At 47.7% G+C, this 19,826-nt stretch overlaps 2 protein-coding genes across 6 annotated transcripts; one reads left to right on the plus strand and one right to left on the minus strand.

The window, feature by feature from the left end:
- Positions 1 to 6,114: 6,114 nt before the first annotated feature.
- On the minus strand, positions 6,115 to 9,750 carry LOC121341617 (zona pellucida sperm-binding protein 4-like; the record flags this gene model as incomplete). Its single annotated transcript, XM_041415271.1, has 8 exons — positions 9,517 to 9,750; positions 9,198 to 9,283; positions 9,023 to 9,119; positions 8,223 to 8,407; positions 8,053 to 8,163; positions 6,836 to 6,914; positions 6,388 to 6,510; positions 6,115 to 6,266 (listed from the first exon to the last, which is right to left on the minus strand). Coding segments are annotated over exons 1-8 (1,050 nt in total), but the record flags the coding sequence as incomplete, so codon positions are not given.
- Positions 9,751 to 11,183: 1,433 nt separating this feature from the next.
- LOC121341821 (cytochrome P450 2C19-like) lies at positions 11,184 to 19,799 on the plus strand. 5 transcript variants are annotated; one of them, XM_041415674.1, is made up of 11 exons: positions 11,184 to 11,331; positions 11,563 to 11,718; positions 13,906 to 14,018; positions 14,357 to 14,519; positions 14,986 to 15,135; positions 15,423 to 15,583; positions 15,979 to 16,155; positions 16,682 to 16,823; positions 17,136 to 17,323; positions 18,478 to 18,679; positions 19,370 to 19,799. In XM_041415674.1, the coding sequence occupies exons 3-11, from the start codon at positions 13,935 to 13,937 to the stop codon at positions 19,549 to 19,551; spliced, it is 1,449 nt and encodes a 482-aa protein (XP_041271608.1). In that variant the 5' UTR covers positions 11,184 to 11,331; positions 11,563 to 11,718; positions 13,906 to 13,934; the 3' UTR covers positions 19,552 to 19,799. The 5 variants fall into 5 exon arrangements, with proteins under 5 accessions (XP_041271608.1, XP_041271607.1, XP_041271609.1 ...); XM_041415675.1 differs by having other exon boundaries at positions 11,232 to 11,331; positions 11,547 to 11,718; XM_041415673.1 differs by lacking the exon at positions 11,563 to 11,718 and having other exon boundaries at positions 11,189 to 11,331.
- The last annotated feature ends 27 nt before the right edge of the window (positions 19,800 to 19,826 follow it).

Genomic DNA, 19,826 nt, shown 5'->3' on the forward strand with positions numbered 1-19,826 from the left:
AGGCAATGTACCTCCTGACTTCCAGCTCTGTGCTTTCCCCCGCTGAAAAGCACTGAACCACTCTCCACTGGCCTGAAACTGGCCATTGCTTTACATGTTCTTTACTACAATCAACAGCAGGAGCATTGGCCCACCTTTCCCAGGCCTTCAGGAAGGCAGTCCAAATTCAGGCACAAAGGAGAGACCTCTGAAGCCTCCAGACCTCCACCAAACCGCAGGAGGCCCTGGGTGACATTGCAGCCTCTGGCACTGATGCTCTGTCCCCGGATCACTGAGGACAGTGGCTGCATCAAACAGCCACTCTTGGTTTTCTCACCAGCACAGCTCCCGTGGCTGCTCCTGCAGCACGTGTCCCACCAAGACGTGGCTTTGCAGATGGACACTGCTGCATGTGTGTACAATCCAATAAACAAAAATCTGTTTATGACGATTTGAGCTGTTCTTTAATTTGGATTGGAGCCGTGCCCACATCTGCTGCTGCACTGCAGGGTAGGTATGCAGAGCCTGTGGCCAGCAGCCTGTGGGATGGGCTGTCTCTCCTGAGCAAGTATCCTGCCTTTGTCATCCACTGTGCTCACTGCTGCTGCTTCCTGCAAGGAGCTCCAGAGCAGCCACAGCACACCACCATTTGGGATGGCTCATAGTGCTGGAGGAGAATGGTATCCTGCAGCCTGTCTGCCAAATGAAATGAATGCATTCATGCTTTTTGCAGCCTGTTGTAAGGAGATCACTTACCACCACCATTTGGGATGGCTCATAGTGCTGGAGGAGAATGGTATCCTGCAGCCTGTCTGCCAAATGAAATGAATGCATTCATGCTTTTTGCAGCCTGTTGTAAGGAGATCACTTACCTGAGCATTGGAGGCTGCAGCCAACTCTTTGTTGGCTGTTTTCTACCATCAGTATCACTGCTGGGATTTAGATGCTCTTAATTAAAATGAATGGAATTAGGAAACGGGTCGTGTCTCTTATTTCCACCTCCAGCTACAATTTGGTGCCCTTCTTTCAGTAAAAGGCCAGATGGTTTTCATAAAAATATTCCATACCAGATTACTTCATCTGGGCTTCTTTGCTCCTGTGGTCTTTGGTTGTGTCTGGATGTACAGTTTGTCTTGATCTTCATTTGCATAGATACTTGTCCCCTGCATCATGATCATATACAAGTCCTAGTGGCAAAATATAATTTCTGTGATTGATTGTCACGTGGTACTCAGAGTCCACGTGAATACTGGAAAGAAAAGAGTGTGCAAGAATTCCCACCTTCCCACTGGAAAGGTTTAGCATTATTTTGATGGAAATATCACATTTGCCCACAGCTCAGGTCCATCCCTCTTTCTTCCTCCATTTGTTCCCATGAAGACTGCAGCTCTAATGCTCGTGTACTCTAAAAGAATGGCAAACCATTGCTGACTGCTCATCTGGGATGGCATGAAATGGACAGGCGTGCAGCAGAAACAGCAGCCATGTATGAGACCCAGGCACAATGGAGAGGAGATTGCCTTGAGGTTTCCCTTAGTCTAAGGCTGCCCTTAGAGCCAGTCCTGCAACCCAGCAGCATGGGTGCTTTGTTGAGAACAAGTTAAAAATGGCTTACATCTGGAGGTCTTGGAGGGGATGACTCATATTCATGTCCTTCCTGCCCACTGGCATGCTGATTCATCTCAGGTTATGAACAAAACTGTGACAAACAAGATCTTTCAACAATTCACAAACAACTGCATGAGAAGCACGGGGCAGTGAGATAATGTTTCCTCAGTAAAGAGCACCAGAGCACAGGACACGCTCAGGGGATAAATAACCACACAGGGGATAACATTGGGCATAATATTCAACATCTCCTAAGCTGGATGCAATAATGCTGTGTCATTTGGAACAATGACAGCATCCTCTTGACACCTGCCCATGAGAATGACCTTGCAGAGGTCCGTGCAATATCTAGGGCACCAACCTCCTCTTTGCTCCAACTGCCCTAAGACCCAACAACACCTCCAGGACAGAAATGCTAAAATCCAAGCAGGTATTTGAAACCATCTCTTGCACTGTAAGGAAAGGCAGAGCTCATGAAGGAGTTGAGTTTGGTTGATCTGGTTGGGGCAGAGAAAGGGAGGGGTAAACATCCCCATGGAGCTTTTCAACCAATCAATAGTTGGTGCAGTGCCTCACCTCTCCTGCTTTCTGACATCCCCCTGATACTCCCATCCAAAGACCCAACTCCCACTCACCATTTCATGCTTCTCCATGAAAAATCCCTGCATGCACTATCAGCAGACTGCCCAATGTCAGGGTTAGTGCTCCTTTTAGGATAAGATTCTCTTCCTGCTAATACATGCAGGACCTGCAAAGCAGAAGAGATGATGGCATTTCTCTTGGGCTGACTCAGACAAACTGGCTGGGGCCCAGAACATCCAGGCTTTGGCACACACCTGGGAAGCTGGCCTTCAGGGCACTGGAGCTTCCATACCTTCTCTACCAGCTGCATGGCAAATAAGGCAGCTTCTGGCTCTAAGGCTGCACTTAAAACGAGGTACAGAGGGGAATCCTGCTTTTGCTTTCTAAGGCTACCACCTCATCTGCCAGAGCATTTGCTGGAAATGCCAGGACAAAGTGGAAGATTTCTACTGGCTTGATGCTGAGACCAAGGAGCCTGCCTGGTCTGAGGCGTCATTCTTTGTCTGAAGTAAGTTGTGCCACTGGGTCACACTGTGCCATGGTACTCGGCTGCAGCAGGCTACATGGGGATGCTTATTCCTTTCTTCATCTCCGCTGCTGCGTTGCCTTTGGGAACAGCTGGGGGGAAATTCAGACACCATGAAGGTTTGGGTAGCTGTGACACACACCACAGAGCTGTTCTGGGTAGTGGAACATTCATCAATTAGGAGTGTGCTGGGGAAAGAACTCAGACATGGTCCTTAGCAAGCGGGTTAGACATAAAGGAGAGGACAGAAAGAGGAAGACAAGCATTTGAGTTGCTGCCATAGCAGCATTTTGCTGCCAAGGATTGTGGACTAAAACTTTGCAGTAAGGAACATCTGCCTCAGCCTGCTGTCCTTCGCACAGGAGTTTCGAGTCTCTGGGTGTTTGGCACCTGCTGCTGAAGGCCAGAGGCTGTTGTGTAGCAAATGAGCTGGTCCTTTGAGAAACACTTATAGACTAATTCCCAGACCCCTGACCTTTATCACTGCAGACTCGCATCTCAGCCCCCTAAATTGTGAGCAACGCATGGAACAATCTGCCCATTGGCTGGCCACCTTCTTTATCTGCCCCACTTTCTAAATGCTCCCTTGATTGCAAAAGCCATTGCCAACCTAAAGGCCCACAGGAAAGTTCCTTCCCGGTATTAGCAGTAGACCCAAACAACAGCTGGCAGAACAAGGTATATAGTAAGAAATTTCCTCCTCTTCAAGAAGTGGAAAATTCAAGCATACAACAGCGTCTCTTCTTCTGCCAAAACTTAGTTCAGCAGTGGCACTGAAACAATTAGGTCAACTAGGGTGTTGGCTGAGTAACGAGTTCAATTCTACCTCCCTGCATTGAGTGATATGCTAACAGATGTCAACAGTATTAGACATGCAACCTTGCAAAACAGGGCTGCAATTGATTTTCTCTTATTAGCACATGGACATGGATGTCAGGATTTTAAAGGAATGTGTTGTACAAATCTATCTGATCACTCAGAATCTATTTACAAAAGCATACAAGGAAGGTGTATCACAGATTAGAAATGATGTGAGCACTTGGTTAGATAGTCTGTTTGATGGATGGAATTTAACTTCATGGGTGGAAGAGCTTCTAAAAAGGGGCTTATACATTTTAGTCATCATAATAGTTGTGCTAATCATGGTGCCTTGTTTTCTCCAATGCATTTGAGAAATGATCAGCAAAGCTATTAAGGGAATCTACATGGTTCAAAAAGGAGGGGGGATGTTGCAATGCAAGCCTCTCTGAGTTCCTCAGAGAGAGAAACGAATGCAGCGGTTGAATTAAAGCCTTTAGAGAAATTAATATATAATAAGCTGCATAGTCATGAAATAGAAGTGTAGATTTAAGTAAGCAGAAATGTAGGTTATAGTTTTGAGTAAGTAGAAATATATTTTAAGTGCCTTAAGAAACTGCATTAGCTAGTGAAGACCCTAAGGCCTAGTTTAAAGTTCAGTAACTTATCTCCAGACATAACAAATCATAGCAGAGCTTGGCTTGCTCTCTAGAACAGAGAGAGCTATATGTGTAAATAGATAGAACTATCCACGTAAATAGATAAACTTATAAACGTAAATATTAGTAAGAAAACAGATTGTATAGTTGCATAAATATATAATATTATATAAGTAGGTTTTTAGGTAAGAACTGACACCATTTTCATACTAATAAAGCACATTAGAATTAAGTTTAGATTGGTTTAGAAAGAATGTTTGAGAATTGTGCTTTTAGCTGACTGGATGTTTTATGAACAAAATGCCCCTCCATTGGGGTGGAGGGATGGGAACAAGGGATGGAAGGAAGAAAGAATAACAAGAAGAAAAGAAGAAAGAAGAAGAAAAGGTTGTGGTTCCTGCTGCTCAGAACATTGGACTCTATGCCAGGGAACAACTGTTGCTGCTGCTGCCGCTGTTCCTGCACAGAACCTGGGACTCTACACCAGAGAGGAGCTGTTGCAGCTGCAGCTTTGCTTGGGACACTATGCCAGAAAGTTTTTAGCACAGACTTTCATACTTGAGCATGGACTTCAATACCTTGAACTCTTTACCTTTGAGACTGATGTATTCATGCAATAAACAACTTTACTACAACTAACAACTGCTCGTATCTTTGAAGACCCCCGACCCGAGACAGCCTCGACAAGATTACTCCTGAAGTTTCTTGGAATACGAAAGGAATTAAAACACAGATCCCACCACTTGTTAACACCCTCCAACCACACAGGAGCAACAGAACCTAATTAAAAAGAACAACATCTGCTGCCTCAAGCAAGCTACTGATCAGTTCTTTGCTTCCACATGTAAGTGTTACTCCCCCCTTTAAAGGCCCCAAAGCAATACAATTAAGGCTTCTCTCCTGCCCTTAACAGGAAGGATTTCTAATCAAGCCTTAGAGGAAAAGGGGGAAAAGCATTTTTCCTTCCCCTTAAGGACTACCCCATCAGCTACAAGCAGAGCTCGGTGTAAGTGCAAGCACCAGAGCTCCCCCAGGCTGGGCAGGAAGGAGGGGGTGGAGCCCCATTTCCCCTCTACTGCCGGCAGAGCTTTGCTGTGCTGTTTTCACATAGGACCTCAGAAAGCCAAGAGGGATGCTGCCCAGCTGCTGGAACTGACATCACCACACTGAACCACTCCAGATGCTCAAAATAGCAAGGTTTTTTCTCATCTAAAAGAAATAAGTTAAAAATTCAGAAAAGCGCTTTTATGCCAACAGCGATGTCAAATTAGCTTTGACCTAAGACCTTTGAAGACTCTTATCTGCTGCTGTCATGTGAAGGCTTAAGAGTAAGCACTAAGTAAAGTTAGAATTTTTTTTTCCCCCTAAATTTCAGAAGGGCCACCTAGGCCCTTTTATTTTATTTTTTTTTTCCAGTTGATATGAAGTTTCCGTGTTCTCATTCACCAGAAAAATGCCACCTACCCTTTTCTGTTTCTAGGGCAAGAAAGGCAAGTTCATCCACAGCATCATTATCAAGGCCCATTTGTGTAGTGCTTTGGCATCCTTGCTTTCCGGTCCTGCCACATGAGCACAGCCCTACCTTACCTAGTGACATAGGGACAAGTGAGCGACTCCCAGCTCCTCAGTGCAGTCAAAATACCTGCTCTGCATCTTGGAGAGAATGGAGAGAAGGCTCCTAGAATGGAGCCTAGGTCACTACTTTTGCAAGCCACTATATTCATTAACAGAAATGCCAACACCACCCAGCACCAATCCTGCCTCAGTCTGCAGCCCAGGCCTTGACAAGGTCTCCAGTTTGTCCAAGGCAGACAGATAACATCAATCCCAGAGTAGAAGAATTCCAGAGTGAGATGAATTCAGAGCATTTGGAAAGCTTGCACAGCCACTGGGGTAATTTCTGCTTTGCAAATATAGTCTCACAGCTAAGGTCTCCAAGGGAAGGGGGACCACCAAACAAACGGGTTCGACAATCAGTTTATTGCAATCCATTGTTTCATGCATGGCTGACATCTTCCTTTGCCACAGCACAGAAACCACAAGCACCACACACAGAGCTGTCCCAGTTGCCACAGCAGCAAATCCCAGAGCCCAGGGGGCTGTAGCATGCACAGCTGCTCCCGTGGGGAGAGACACCCCAAGGAATGCTCCCAGTGAGGCACAGGGATGCCTTAGGGGCTCAGCCTTTCTGTAGAAAAGCCTTAGACCAGCCCCCTTTCCCTGCTCTGCTGCCACACTTACCAAGGCCATCCTTGGCTGTGTCCTGTCTTAGCTCATCCTGGAGGAAAATCACAGGGCCTTTGCTGGAGACATGGGAAGTACCTTCCTGAAAAGGATGCTCAGCACTCCTTTTACCCGCTACAGAGCAACGTGAAGGTTGTAGGTAAGAAGAGATAGAGCCCTGAAGGTCAGCAAACTTTCTCCAGGTCAACTTCTCAACACATGGGGAGCTCTGAAGGCACAGTTTCCATGTGAGACCACACAGAGCTAAGAGCCCATGAAGACCTCTGTCTTTTTGGCATAAGAAGAGCCCTTGGTCAGTGGAAAGGAGCAGGAAATGCTTTGTCAAGCTGTCCGTGCCTTAAGGGAATTACTCCATAGGCTACATGTCTCCTACTCCCCAGCTTGGAGACTAGGCCCTTGCTGCCCCTTTGGCTAGGGAGCAGAAGGCCAAGACACTCACTGACTCTGGAAGGACAAGCGGTGATGCAGGACTCCTTTACAGACTGGTGGCACACCAAAGCACTGCAGTGCAGGTACACCTAGAGAAAAGTGGAACACAGCCTGAAATCCCTCAGGCACTGTCTGGGGCCTGGCGATATCCTAGTGTGGCACACTGAGCCCAGGCAGCAGCTAAGCGCCCACACAGCCGCTTGCTCACTCCCCCTACTCTGCCCCAGCAGGGCAGAAAAAGAATAGGAAGAGCAATAGCATGAAAACCTGTAGCTGGAGAGATAAAGACAGTTAACTAAGTGAAGGAGAGGAGGAGAGGGAAGAAAAGGCCTAAAGCACAAGTGATGTAAAGAAAAGTCACCTACCCTGCGCCTACAGGCAGGTCAGTGCCTAGGCAGTTGGGGCATCAGCTATGCTGAAAGATCAAATCCCCCAATGTTTGCACTGCTGAGCATAAAATTGTGCAGCATGGAATATTCCTTTGGCCACTTCGAGTCAGCTCTGCTGCCTCCCAGGTTCTAGCCTGTCCCATGTCTACTCACTTGGGGTTGAGAGACAGCAGAATGAAGAGAAAGTCTTGGTGTTCTGCAAGTGCTATTCAGCAATCAGCGAGAACATCTGTTTTCACCACTGTTTCAGGGACAAATCCAAAGCCACAGCACCATCCATATGGGCTGCTAAGGGGAGAGTTAGCTCCATACCACGGGCCTGGTCCCTAAGGGGGAAGGCAAGAAGGTCTGTTCGGCTTGTTTCACATCCAGGCTGTAGCCTTGGAGCCCTCTGCTGTCCGCTCCAAGGCGGCTTCAAAACTTTTACACATACACTTGCAATCTCGGTCCAATGCGGCATTACAGCACTTCTCCCTGACACCTGCAATACTGCTGCCCGGGCACCACTTCACTGGGAACCTTGTTAAGTACAGCTGAGACCAATTTTGTGTATTAGTCAGTCCCAGGAGCACTGAGCAAACAGTACAAGGCAGGGTGAATTTCATGGGGCTTAACTGGAGGATCTCAATGGAATTCAGAGCCCAGATGCTTCAAAAGGTACTCAAAGTTTATTTCCAAGTCATTTTAGCCAAGAAATGTAGTTTAGAGAATATTGATTAGTGTAGCTAGAGCACACACCCTAAGCTAATTCACCAGCCAAACTAGCACTTGCTTAGGTAAACTACTATCCTTCTAGTAGTCACATTTTCTGTCACACTCCAAAAGTGATGCCTCTTACCTCTATCACATTCACTTCAGGGAATGAAGCTTTTGGCATCAACCTCTCCCCTTCTCTTTCAGCAGGGGATTTTCCTAGTCTTTGCTCCATTCCCCAAAAGAGGCCAAGAGACTCATAGTCAGGAAGTGCTTCTTATTGCTCACACATTTTACTTGTCTTCAGTGTGAAACTAGGCAGGCAGGACAGCTGTCAAAGTAGCACAGCTTCACCCTCTCTCTGGGGTCATAGCAGCAGCCTCGTGCTTCACAGTCTCCCTGGCTGATGGGCAGGGAGGCACAAGGCAGCCGGTCCTGGCTGGGAACAGCCGAGCAGACACTACTGCTTGGAGCATCCAGGGCTGGAAAAAACAGCAGGTCTTTGCAGATAAAGCACAAGAGCAGGGGGACAATGACATGAAAGACACTGGCTGAAGGAGTCCTGGTGATTCTGCATACACATCAAGGGAAGTGAGAGTTAGGTGAGGGTCAAACACATGGCCTGGATCTGGCATGAAAGCCTGCTCAGGAGGGACCTGCATTTCCATGGAGCAGAGACTCCCCCTGAGGCCATGTACAGGAAACTGGACTTACATTAGATCTGTTAAGATATAGTCATCTAGATCAATTCTTGGTAGTTTAGGAAATCATTGTACCTAGTCTCCGGTTCAATCCCTGAACTTGCAGGAGCTCATGTAGCCAGAATATGGCTGGGAGACACAATACACATATTCACCTGCTGACCCTGCAGAGAGGCACAAGTCCCCAGCAAGTTGGTGGCTCCTATGTCCAAACACTTGTCCATGGAGTTTTCTGCACAACAGTAAGTCCCCTTTCCTAGCCCCCAAGCTGACTATAGGAAGGTTGGAGCCTGCCTTGTTCTGTTCACAGGTCACATCTCACAGTAACCATTTTGGAAATACACCTTTCATGGGGGCACTGGCACTGTGCCAGGGTCAATCCATGACAATAAGAGACCAATACTTTCCTGGAGCCCGCTGGAGTCCCAGATATCAAAAGCCCATCGCAAAGAACCTTTTGCCCAGCAGCATCTGTTCCTTCAAGCCCAACCAGTATAAGGTAATTGTGGTCCTAGGGGAAAGCCACACCAGTCAGGACAGCCAGAGCAGCAGTAGGTACAGCCCCAGAAGAATCCCTAAGGCCACTCACCCACTCAAAGACATAACAGCCTGCATAAGATCCCACATTGCAGATTAGACCCACTGCAATCCTACCTTTCTGTAGGAAATAGGGACCTAGACAGTATTAGGGTCTGGAACAGCAGTGAGAGAATCCAGCAGCCAAGACGTCTAGACCCAGGCACAGCACTTCACCAAGTCCTTGACTACTGTGTCATATAAACAGCCCCTGATTATGCAAGATGCACAGAACTTCAGTGAAGTCCAACAGCACTTCACACCACAACGTGTTTCTTTCTTCTCAGTCCATGCACCTCTACATTTGGGCAAATGCATATGGCTAAAAATACCACTTGATATTGCCTCACCCCAAGTAGTCAGCACAAATGAAGCAATCCATTCCCTGCCCGGAGATAAGGTGAACTGTAAACTTTTTTGGCCACAAGTCAGCAAGGTAGGATCAGAAAAAACACTGACATGAACCCCCAGAAGCAAAGCCAGGGGACCAAGAAACACCCAGAAGAGCACAGCTCCTGATGCAAACCTAGACCACCCTACAACACCCATCCTGCTCTCTTGCTAGGCTCTTAGCCTAGTCCTTTTAAATTGTGGAGCCAGCTGGGACCAGAAACCCCTGAAGTGCCCAGGTGGACCCAGCCCAGCAGTTAAACACCTTCCATTGCCCTCACCTGAACTCAGCAGAGTCTGCTTGCACTCTTTGAAGGAAACCAAAGGGCAAGAGTTGAGCTTGTGTCAAGAGATGGGTCTGTATTCGTACTGTAGAGCCCCAGGAGGGTCTTCAAAGCTTCTTTCCTACCCCGAGTCCTTCCCACATTTGGGACACGTAGGAAATCTGCTTGCTTCTCCCCATGCACCCCATTCCTGCTCTAATTGCTCATTACATGCCATGAGTGCAAGAAACAGTGACAACGCTCTTTTACTCTTTTAAAGATTAGAGGGGTTCAAATGCCATCCACAGGGGGCTGACATAAAAGCACAGAAAGAGCCCTCCAGATAAAATCTGTGAGAAATCATGGAGCTCAGAAGGCTTTGCACACCTAAACAGTGGAGATTCCCCATAAGCACTCTTGGCTGTGGACTTACAGCCCTGTTTGCAGTGTGTTTGTGGGGATAGCTGCAGGACTGGCTCAGGCCTGGCTGCTAAGTGGAGGGATGGTGTGCTCTCTGGGACCCCTTCCCTCAAAAACTGGCAGGTGGGCCCCAGAGCTGGGCTTGAAACACAGGCAAGGGGAGCCTCTGTGATCCCAGAGAAATCTCTGCCTGCCAGCAACAATTACCTGCCTGTAAGTGCAAGGCGTCATGGAGAGTTTTCTCCCCAGCCACACATCAGGCAGCCACACCAAGCGAATGCCTCGTTGTCCATCTTTCCATGCATGTTTCTGCATTCATGCCATGGAACTGTGAATGCCCTCAGCAGACCCTCCAGCTCCTGGATGTCTGCACAGCACTGTACAGCACCAGTTCCCTGGCCCCAGCCATCCCTCATCACAGGCATGGTGGGTGGGCAGCAGCTGAGTCTGAGGGAGGCATTTCCTTTTGCTCTTCCCCCTCAGCCCACAGCCCACCTTTGCTGCACAGCTGTACAAGGTGCCATGATCCCAGCTGGTCAAGAAGGTCACTGTGCCTACCTCTGCTAATTTCATGCACCAACCAGCAGGGCTGCTCCACAAAGTGTAAGACCTTGTCAGCAGCTCTGCACAACAGGAGATGGAGACAATGGATCTTGGCAGGCTGCCTGCCTGGCTGAGGCTTGAGCAGCCCTCATGAACCAACTGCTCCCCACAGAGCCTGCCCAGGCACCGGGCAGCAACAGAGGAGAGACACCCAGGGAAAACATTTGGACTTTGCCAGGGAGGCAGGCTCCATCTCTTTAGAAGCTGAGCACTGTGCATGCCCAAATCACATCATCACTGAATGACTGCCAAATGCTCCCTTTGACTGCATTACCTGCTGATAATTGGGTAAAAACCAATAAAGTACTTCGGAACTATAGGGAAGTACTTTGATTATACTTTAACCCATCAATACTTTACTTCTGCTGACAGAAAAAATATCTACATGGCCCTGAAGAATAATTGTACATGAAAGAACCCCAGAAGTGCTGTAGATCTGCCAAGGAGTACCTGTGCTGAGAATGTTTTCAGGTAACTGCCCTTTCCTACTTCCTACACAGACACCAAATAGCTGTGGTTGATCATGTAGGGATGGGAGGTTCTTCAGATGAGCCTGAAATTCAGGGAAATTAAATGCTTTGCTAGAAAGAAGTTGTTATGGAAAGTGGAAAGCAGAAAGCAGCCTAGCTGATATGAAGCAAGCAGGTCTCTCTTCCTCAGAAATCTTTTCCTCACCCTTTTGACAGTTCTCATACATTACAGTGACCCAGCTCTAAGCACCAGTTTAGATGGCAGCCAAGACCAGCACAGACAGGAAGGACATGCAGAGGATGAAGGAAGGTGAAGAAAACCTCTCTGTGGACCACTAGTCTGATCAATGAGTGTCATGGGAAAAAAGGGAACTTTGTAGACAAGGAGGTAAGGTCATGAACGCTGCTAGGTGGCAGCTACCTCATGTGGAAGTGCAAACTCTCATGAACTTCACTTTCATTAGATGAAAGTCCGTGAATCTACATGAACTTCCATGAACTGCCCTGACAGTATCTGAGCTGATGCAGAAATGTGGCCAGCATTCTAGCCAAAAGTTGTTGGCAATTTGATTTTTCCACCAAAGTATTGAGTATGGCTCTTGAAGAAGTAAAATAAATTTAGAGTGAACAACTAGAAAATTATTGCACCCATGCAAGCGAACGAGGATGACTTAGAACTCCCTTCTGTAGGGAAGGTTCAAAAACTTTTGCAAGGGCTAGAGATCTTCACTAGCTCCTCTGAGTGAAAGGGAAGCTCACATTAACACGTTGCTGTGCAGCAAACAGAGCTTGCCCCAAGGAAGCACTCAGTTCACCCAGCTCTCTTGCTATTTCACACCAAGTCCCACATCCCCTATCCTTGCAACACCTTCTAATCAGTTTTGCCTGCAAACATGTCACAGTTTGGGAGAGACAGAGGGTTAAGGCCAGACTGAACAAACTGAGCACAGCCCTGAGGGCTGGTTCTACCAGCCCTTGCCACTGCCTTGGGATCCCCCCATACACAGGCCCTGTGCAATTTGGGCAGGAAGCCTCCAGCTCTTTTTTAAGCCCTTGCAACACACCAGACATGCTCTGCTGTCTCCCAGAGCACCTAGGGAACTACCAGGGCACCTAGGGAACTCCTCACAGTGGAGTCATACTTCAATGAAACAAGAACGTGTGTGTGCCAGCTTCCAGCAGTAGGTTGGATGAGCTGCTTTGGTAAGTGCAAGGACTAGTTGCCAGGTTGCAATGGCTTATACCCAGCCTCAGACAAGTGCATCTCTGTCCCAGCTGGGGAAGCCATTTCCCAGAGACTCTCTCAAGTTCTGGGTTTCTCTCTTCTCTGTGTTTTTCTCCTTTTTTTCTCTAGGAGCCCTTGAAGAGGTCAATCTCAATGTCTCATCCCCTTTTCTGACATCTTCATTTTGTCTCAGCCAGCAAGTCCTTTCTTGTCTATTGTCATGTCTGGAGACCTTTCTAGCCTTGCTAGACAAATATTTTATACTCTCCTCTCTTGTGAGGGCAGACACCACTAGGGAGAGAGACTGAGGCTATTGCTGTGCAATTGCTGAGGAAAACACAGTTGCATGTGCATTGGCAAAGCACATGCAGTGTGAACTTTACTGATTACCTCTGAAGATTTCAGGAACAATGAAGGATGGCTCACACCACTGAGGGCTTCCACAGTCAATAGGGAAGAACAGAAAACCAAATGTCACTGAAGTATTTGGAAGATGCTCTTGTGACAGTGAATATCTGTGAGTGCTTCAGTAGGACAGTGTGCCCCAACCATGATTTCTTTAACAATTAGCATTATGTAAAACAAAATAGATTTTGTGAGCATATTACAGATATTTCAGATTTCCTAATCTCTGCCGGTTGGCATCTTCAGTTGTTTGAGATAATCTGGAGACCTTTCTAGCCTTGCTAGATTGATATTTTATACTCTCCTCTCTTGAGAGGGCAGACACCACTAGGGAGAGAGACTGAGGCTATTGCTGTGCAATTGCGAGGAAAACACAGTTGCGTGTCTACTGGCAAAGCACATGCAGCGTGAACTTTACTGATTACCTCTGAAGATTTCAGGAACAATGAAGGATGGCTCACACCACTGAGGGCTTCCACAATCAATAGTGAAGAACAGAAAACCCAAATGTCACTGAAGTACTTGGAAGATGCTCTTGTGACAGTGAATATCTGTGAGTGCTGCAGTGTGCCCCAACCATGATTTCATTAACAATTAACACCAGGAATAACAAAATAGATTTTGTGAGGACATTACAGATTTCCTAATCTCTGCTGGTTGGCATCTTCAGTTGTTTGAGATAAGGTATTTCTCCAATGAATAATTAATATCAATGAAATATTTGTTTAATAACACAGGGCAATCTAGCAAATGATTGACTAGTAAACATTGACTGACTCAGCCATGTGACCCAGAAACTGGGTCAGCTAACACAGACCTTCAGTATATAAACTCATATTCTGACAGCCAGAGTCACTCCCCCTGAGCCACAGATGAAAATGGAGCTCCTGGGAGGAGCCACTGTTGTCCTCCTGGTTTGCATTGCTTGCCTGCTCTCCTTTGCAGCATGGAAAGGAAGGTCTGGGAAGGGGAAGATGCCTCCAGGACCAGCTCCCCTGCCCATTCTAGGTAACCTGTTGCAGGTGAAACCAAGTAACTTGGCCAAAACCCTCCAGAAGGTAAGGCCACTTCTTCTTCTCTCTTTCTGCTGTGGGTGAGAAATGTGTGGCACCTGTGCATGGGGTCAGCCTGTGGCTATGGCTCAATGACTTGCAATTCGAGAGGAGCAGAAAAGGCATGGGCATTGCAGCTGCTTCCCCTCATTGCTGTTGCCATGTTGTTCAGGGCCTGATAAGTGGGACCCATCTGCACAGCCACATTTAGCATGAGAGAACCAAATCTTGATGTTACCGACGTGTGAGGCTAACCGCCTGCTGTGGGAGGCAGCAGAATAGAGACTTTCCCATTCTTCCTCACTGTTTGCTCCATGGCCATGCTCTCTCTTGCATTTTTACAGCTCAGTGAAGAGTATGGACCAGTGTTCACAGTGCACATGGGCTCTGACCCAGTGGTGGTGCTGCACGGATACGATGTGGTGAAAGAAGCCTTGATTGATCGTGCAGACGAGTTTGCTTCCAGGGGACACATGGCAATTGGAGACAGGGCTAACAATGGATTAGGTATGTTTGCTGACTGAGCTCCTTCTGAAGGAGAAGGGAAGGGCTGAAGATGTGTTCAGCAGATCAGAGCTGGAGTGTACCTTGCATGAGGGAAAATGCCAGGGGTGCGTGCAACCCACCTGGAGAGGGGAAGCCAGAGAAGGCTACAGCCACTCAAAGGGTGGAGGTGGCAGAGAAGGGGAGCCAGATTGCCCTCAAAAATAGGCAGGGAAATGGCAAGGGGCAACAGCCAGCTGCTGCAGCAAGGGAAATTGTGTATGGGTGAGTGATGAATTATTCACAAGGATGTTGGGCATGTAGCAGAGAAGGCCAAAAGCAGGCAGTTGGACTACAGAACCTCCAAACCACACTGTGATGCTGCCATGTCAGTGCTCTCCAGGGACAGGATTCACTGTCACCATGAGCCACTGTTCATCTCCCACCCAGCATGCCCAAGACAGGTCATTCCTCTTCCTTTCCCCTGTAGGGATTATTTTCAGCAACAATGAGCCATGGTTGCAAGTCCGGCGGTTTTCTCTCACCACTCTGCGGAACTTTGGAATGGGGAAGAGGAGCATTGAAGAGAGGATACAGGAGGAATCTGACTACTTGCTGGAAGAGATCCACAAAACAAAGGGTACAGTCCATTTTCAATATATTTTATGTTTGAAACAAAAGAGGCTGTATTAAGGGAGTTCACATCTTTAGCAAGGAATGAAGTTCCTGTGGATTTGGTCCATGCACCACTACCCCTCATTACGAAGCCGAAATAATTTTGTGACCATGTCCTGCTCTGTATCACTCAGAGACTGATCTGATATTTCCACTAACAACCAGAGTTCAGATTACCCATAGTAGCCATAAGTAGACATACAATATTTCATGGAGTTTTTTAAAATAATCTTAACATTTCTGAAATCACAGGAACAGCTTTTGACCCAACCTTCATGCTGAGCTGTTCTGTCTCCAATGTCATATGCTCCATTGTCTTTGGGAGACGATATGACTATAAAGACAAGAAGTTCCTGGCTCTGATGGACAACATGAACAACATCTTTGAGATGATGAACTCCAGCTGGGGACAGGTACATTCAGTAGGCATTTCACAGTGGCAACTTTCTCCCAGGGGAGCAGGAGGCCTCCTTCCCAATCAAGTTCCATTTCAGTCCTCTAATTAGGACCCCATCAATGCTCTGCTGCACTGAAGGCATTTCATTCAAGGGCAAGAAACTCCCTCACCAAAGCTGGAATTGGCTTTGCCAGCTAAGTGCCCTAGTTCTCAATAATCCTGAACACCTTTCTTCTCCACTTCTAAGGTTCCTACTATTACTACTAGTAAGCAATTCCTGCCAGACTGCCCAGACTGATATTCCTTCTGCTTGGCTCAGTTGATAGGGTGGTGTCTTTCCTGGGCATTTGGGTGATATCAAAGGATGGGGCAAATATCGTACTAGGGACCTTCCTGTTTCTTTCCTTCCAGCTCTACCAGATGTTCTCAAATATTATGGATTACCTGCCTGGCCCACACAACAATATATTTGCAGAATTTGATGCTCTAAAAGCCTTTGTAGCAGAGGAGGTGAAGTTGCACCAAGCCTCCCTAGATCCCAACTCCCCTCAGGATTTCATCGACTGCTTCCTCAGCAAAATGCAGGAGGTAAGGAGACAGATGGCCCCAGCTTGCTCCCAAACACACCTATGCTGTGTCCTTCAATCTCATAAATAACACAGACATGGGGATGACCCCTTTCCAGTCAGCTGTGCAATGGGAAAACAGCAACAATACCCCAGATACTGCCTGTATTAGAGCTTATAGCTCTGGGTCCGCGTGCTCTGCACAGCCACCACTATGTGCAGCTGTTGGGAGAGGGGGAGCTTGCTCTGCTTTCACCAAAACACAGGGACTTTTTCAGTCTGGTCTTGCAGTTCTTTCATTGGAAAGCAATTGGAACAGCAGACAAGCAGTGGTGTGTCATCGAGTGCACAGCTTAAAAGGAGGTTGGCATTGAGCTTACTGTTCAAGGCTGCATTGCAATGCCCCAGATGGCAGCTGCATTAGCAGAGAAATGCCACAGCTCGAGGAGAAAAGAAAGGTTTGGGATGACATGAGAAGGGGCCACTTCTCTCAGCTCAGCCAGAGGAAAAACAAAGCCTTTTCTTTAGGAGCCTTTTGCTTTCCTTAGGAGAAAGATCGTCCCAATTCCAGTTTCCACATGAAGAACATGGTCACAAGTGCTTTCGACTTGTTCATTGCTGGAACTGAGACAACAAGCGTCACCCTGCGATTTGGGCTTCTGCTTCTTATCAAATATCCAAAGATACAAGGTACCAATTTGTGGCCTCCTCTTCTCTAGCTCTTCCCCTGGGCTGGGCACATGACTAATACCAGATGCTCCACCCAGATTTTCCCCTCATCTCTGCCTCCCTCTCTCTGGGACCTGACTGGGTCCACATCTTTATTTAGCCAAATCAATAGGAGAACTTCCTTTGCATGGGCAGCAGTGGAGCTGTATTCCAGTCAACATCAAAACCAACTTAATGATTCTGCCATCTGTGATTTGTAAACAGCTCAGGGCAACCTATTTTGACTGCTTTGCTTTCATTTACTCATTTGGTGGTTTGTGCCTCTCATGACAGAGAAAATTCAAGAAGAGATTGACCAGGTAGTAGGGCGATCAAGAAAACCCTGTGTGGCTGACCGGACCCAGATGCCCTACACAGATGCCGTGGTCCATGAAATCCAGCGCTTCATCAGTCTTGTCCCCCTCGGTGTCCCTCACACTGTGACCAAAGACACCAACTTCAGAGACTACGTCATTCCTAAGGTTAGCTCCCTCAAGTACAGCAGTTCTTGGACTGTCAGTTACAAGCCACAAGGTAGAACTGTTGTGGCCTGACCTTGTTTTCACCCCATCCTTGGTGAGGCTTTTATCCTCAGGCAGCTGTAGCTGACTTGCACTCTCTTGTTGATGCTCCATGGGCCAAGACTAAAACAGTAGCTCTGAGCAACACTTTTGTTCCCTTGCTCTGCAGCTTTAAGATTTGCAGAAGCACAGAGGGTTCACCAACACCCAGAGCAGAGATTCTTCACACAATAGGCAGCAAAGCTGAGGAGCAGCTCACCACCATCCAGGACAGCCTGTGCACATGCTTGGGAGCAAAGTCAGTTGCTGGTTATTGAGCACAGAAAGACTCTGAGCCACAAAATGCTGTAGGTGATGTTTGCATTGAATGCAACCAGCCAAACCTGTTGGCTCTGCTCTAGCACACTTCCTGAGGCAGTCTCTGCTGGCCACTGCCAGAGGCAGGCTGGTGGGCCAGAGCAGCGCATGGCTTGGCCTGGCCTGCTGCAGCAGTGCTCGTTGCTCTTCTGGGTGACTGCGGGCAGCTGGGAAACAGCAGTACATGGGCTGCTGGTGGTGTGATTTCCAGCTCTCTGTGTAAAATCATAAGGCAGGACCCAGAGAACTGCTCAGCTACCAGCAGAGAACTCTGGTGTCATTGCTGCTGAATACTCCAGCCCCTGTTAATGGCTGGCCAGGAAGTGGGAAGGTAGAGGATTGTGGCAGGAGAAATTTGTGAGGACAGGGGAATTGCACAGGAGCTTGTTTTCCACAACCTTGTGTGCTTTGGATATTTTGGACTCACAGAAAAGAAAGGACATGATGCATCCACAAGGTCATTATTGTGAAACACCAAGAAAGAGAAGAATTAGGTGGGGTGTCCCATTATAACCAGAGCAGGGTGAGGAAGAATGCTCTGGAGATGAGAGGGAGAATTCAGGAAGAGCAGCCAACAACTGCTGTGACATTCAGTAGAGTCTCCCTAAAGCTGCCTCCTCTAAAGAAGGGCCCCCAAAGGGAAACCAAAGGCACTGGTAGGGTTATACAGGGAAGCACAGTCTCAACTTGGCAGGCAATCAGATTGAGTGACCTCATTTGCCTGCCTCTCATGTTCTGCTCTTCTTGTGTTACTTCAGGGCACCACGATTTACCCTGTCCTCGCTTCTGTCCTCTCCTCTACTGCCGCCATCTTCAGTGGTATCTCCTGTCACCCTGTCCTCGCTTCTGTCCTCTACGACAGTAAAGAGTTTCCAAACCCACATGAGTTCAATCCTGAACATTTCTTGAATAAGGATGGCAGCTTTAGGAAGAGCAACTACTTCATGCCCTTCTCAGCAGGTAAAGCACACGTTTGCTCTTTTCCTCTCTCTGTCAGCCTCCCACCTCTGGTGACCACCCTGCCCTTCCCTGCAGCACGCAACTGCCTCTTCCCAGCACAGTCCCACAGGTGTTTCCTTGGGGTTTACTGCTCTCTGGATAACTCCTCTCTACTGCCCCCATCTTCAGTGGCATCTCCCATCTTCTTCAGGCCTGATGGCTTCTCAAATCTCCTGCTAGGAGTTGCCAATGTAATGACGTGAATGGGGTCCACTGGCACTAAAATCCCTGTCGCCTTCCCACACAACCACCCAGGTTGTCCTGAACAAATCTTTTTGTGACAGCTCCACTTTTTCCCCAGCACATTTAAGTACCTCTTAGGCTACATGCAACCATTCACCTATCAATAGGCCCAACCTTCCTCTTCCTCACCTGTGCTTTATGTCACCCTGCTCTCTCTCGTCTTGAATCCTGTCATGTTTCCTCCTCAGTTAAGTCTTCTCCTGCTCCTGCCCTTCACACATCCATCCAAACTGTCAGGGGTCTTTTGCCAACAAATTCTTCTCTTGAAAATGCCCTTGGTAACCCTGACAGTTGTCTCACTGCTATGGCTGTGTGTAGTAAACAAAGCTGTGCAACACAGCTGCTGAGCACAAACTCTGCTCTACTTAGAAACTCCCACTGAGTTTTATTTGCTGCTTTCACTTCCAGGAAAACGAATTTGCCCAGGAGAGGGCCTGGCACGAATGGAGATATTCTTACTCATAGCCACCATCTTGCAGAACTTTACTTTGAAGTCTGTTGTCAACCCCCAGGAGCTCAGCACTACCCCAATTCTGAGTGGGATAGGCAATGTACCTCCTGACTTCCAGCTCTGTGCTTTCCCCCGCTGAAAAGCACTGAACCACTCTCCACTGGCCTGAAACTGGCCATTGCTTTACATGTTCTTTACTACAATCAACAGCAGGAGCATTGGCCCACCTTTCCCAGGCCTTCAGGAAGGCAGTCCAAATTCAGGCACAAAGGAGAGACCTCTGAAGCCTCCAGACCTCCACCAAACCGCAGGAGGCCCTGGGTGACATTGCAGCCTCTGGCACTGATGCTCTGTCCCCGGATCACTGAGGACAGTGGCTGCATCAAACAGCCACTACCCAAACAACAGCTGGCA

The sequence above is a fragment of the Onychostruthus taczanowskii genome, unplaced genomic scaffold, assembly GCF_017590055.1.
Source record: "Onychostruthus taczanowskii isolate IOZ18803 unplaced genomic scaffold, ASM1759005v1 scaffold5, whole genome shotgun sequence".
Lineage (NCBI taxonomy): Eukaryota > Metazoa > Chordata > Aves > Passeriformes > Passeridae > Onychostruthus > Onychostruthus taczanowskii.

Coding starts and splice junctions, on each gene's coding strand:
- LOC121341821 (XM_041415671.1), top strand. CDS start 13,833: ATGAAAATGGAGCTCCTGGGAGGAGCCACTGTTGTCCTCCTGGTTTGC. Junction 15,136..15,422: donor AGAGATCCACAAAACAAAGG/GTACAGTCCATT, acceptor CTGAAATCACAG/GAACAGCTTTTGACCCAACC. Junction 16,156..16,681: donor TCCTCAGCAAAATGCAGGAG/GTAAGGAGACAG, acceptor TGCTTTCCTTAG/GAGAAAGATCGTCCCAATTC.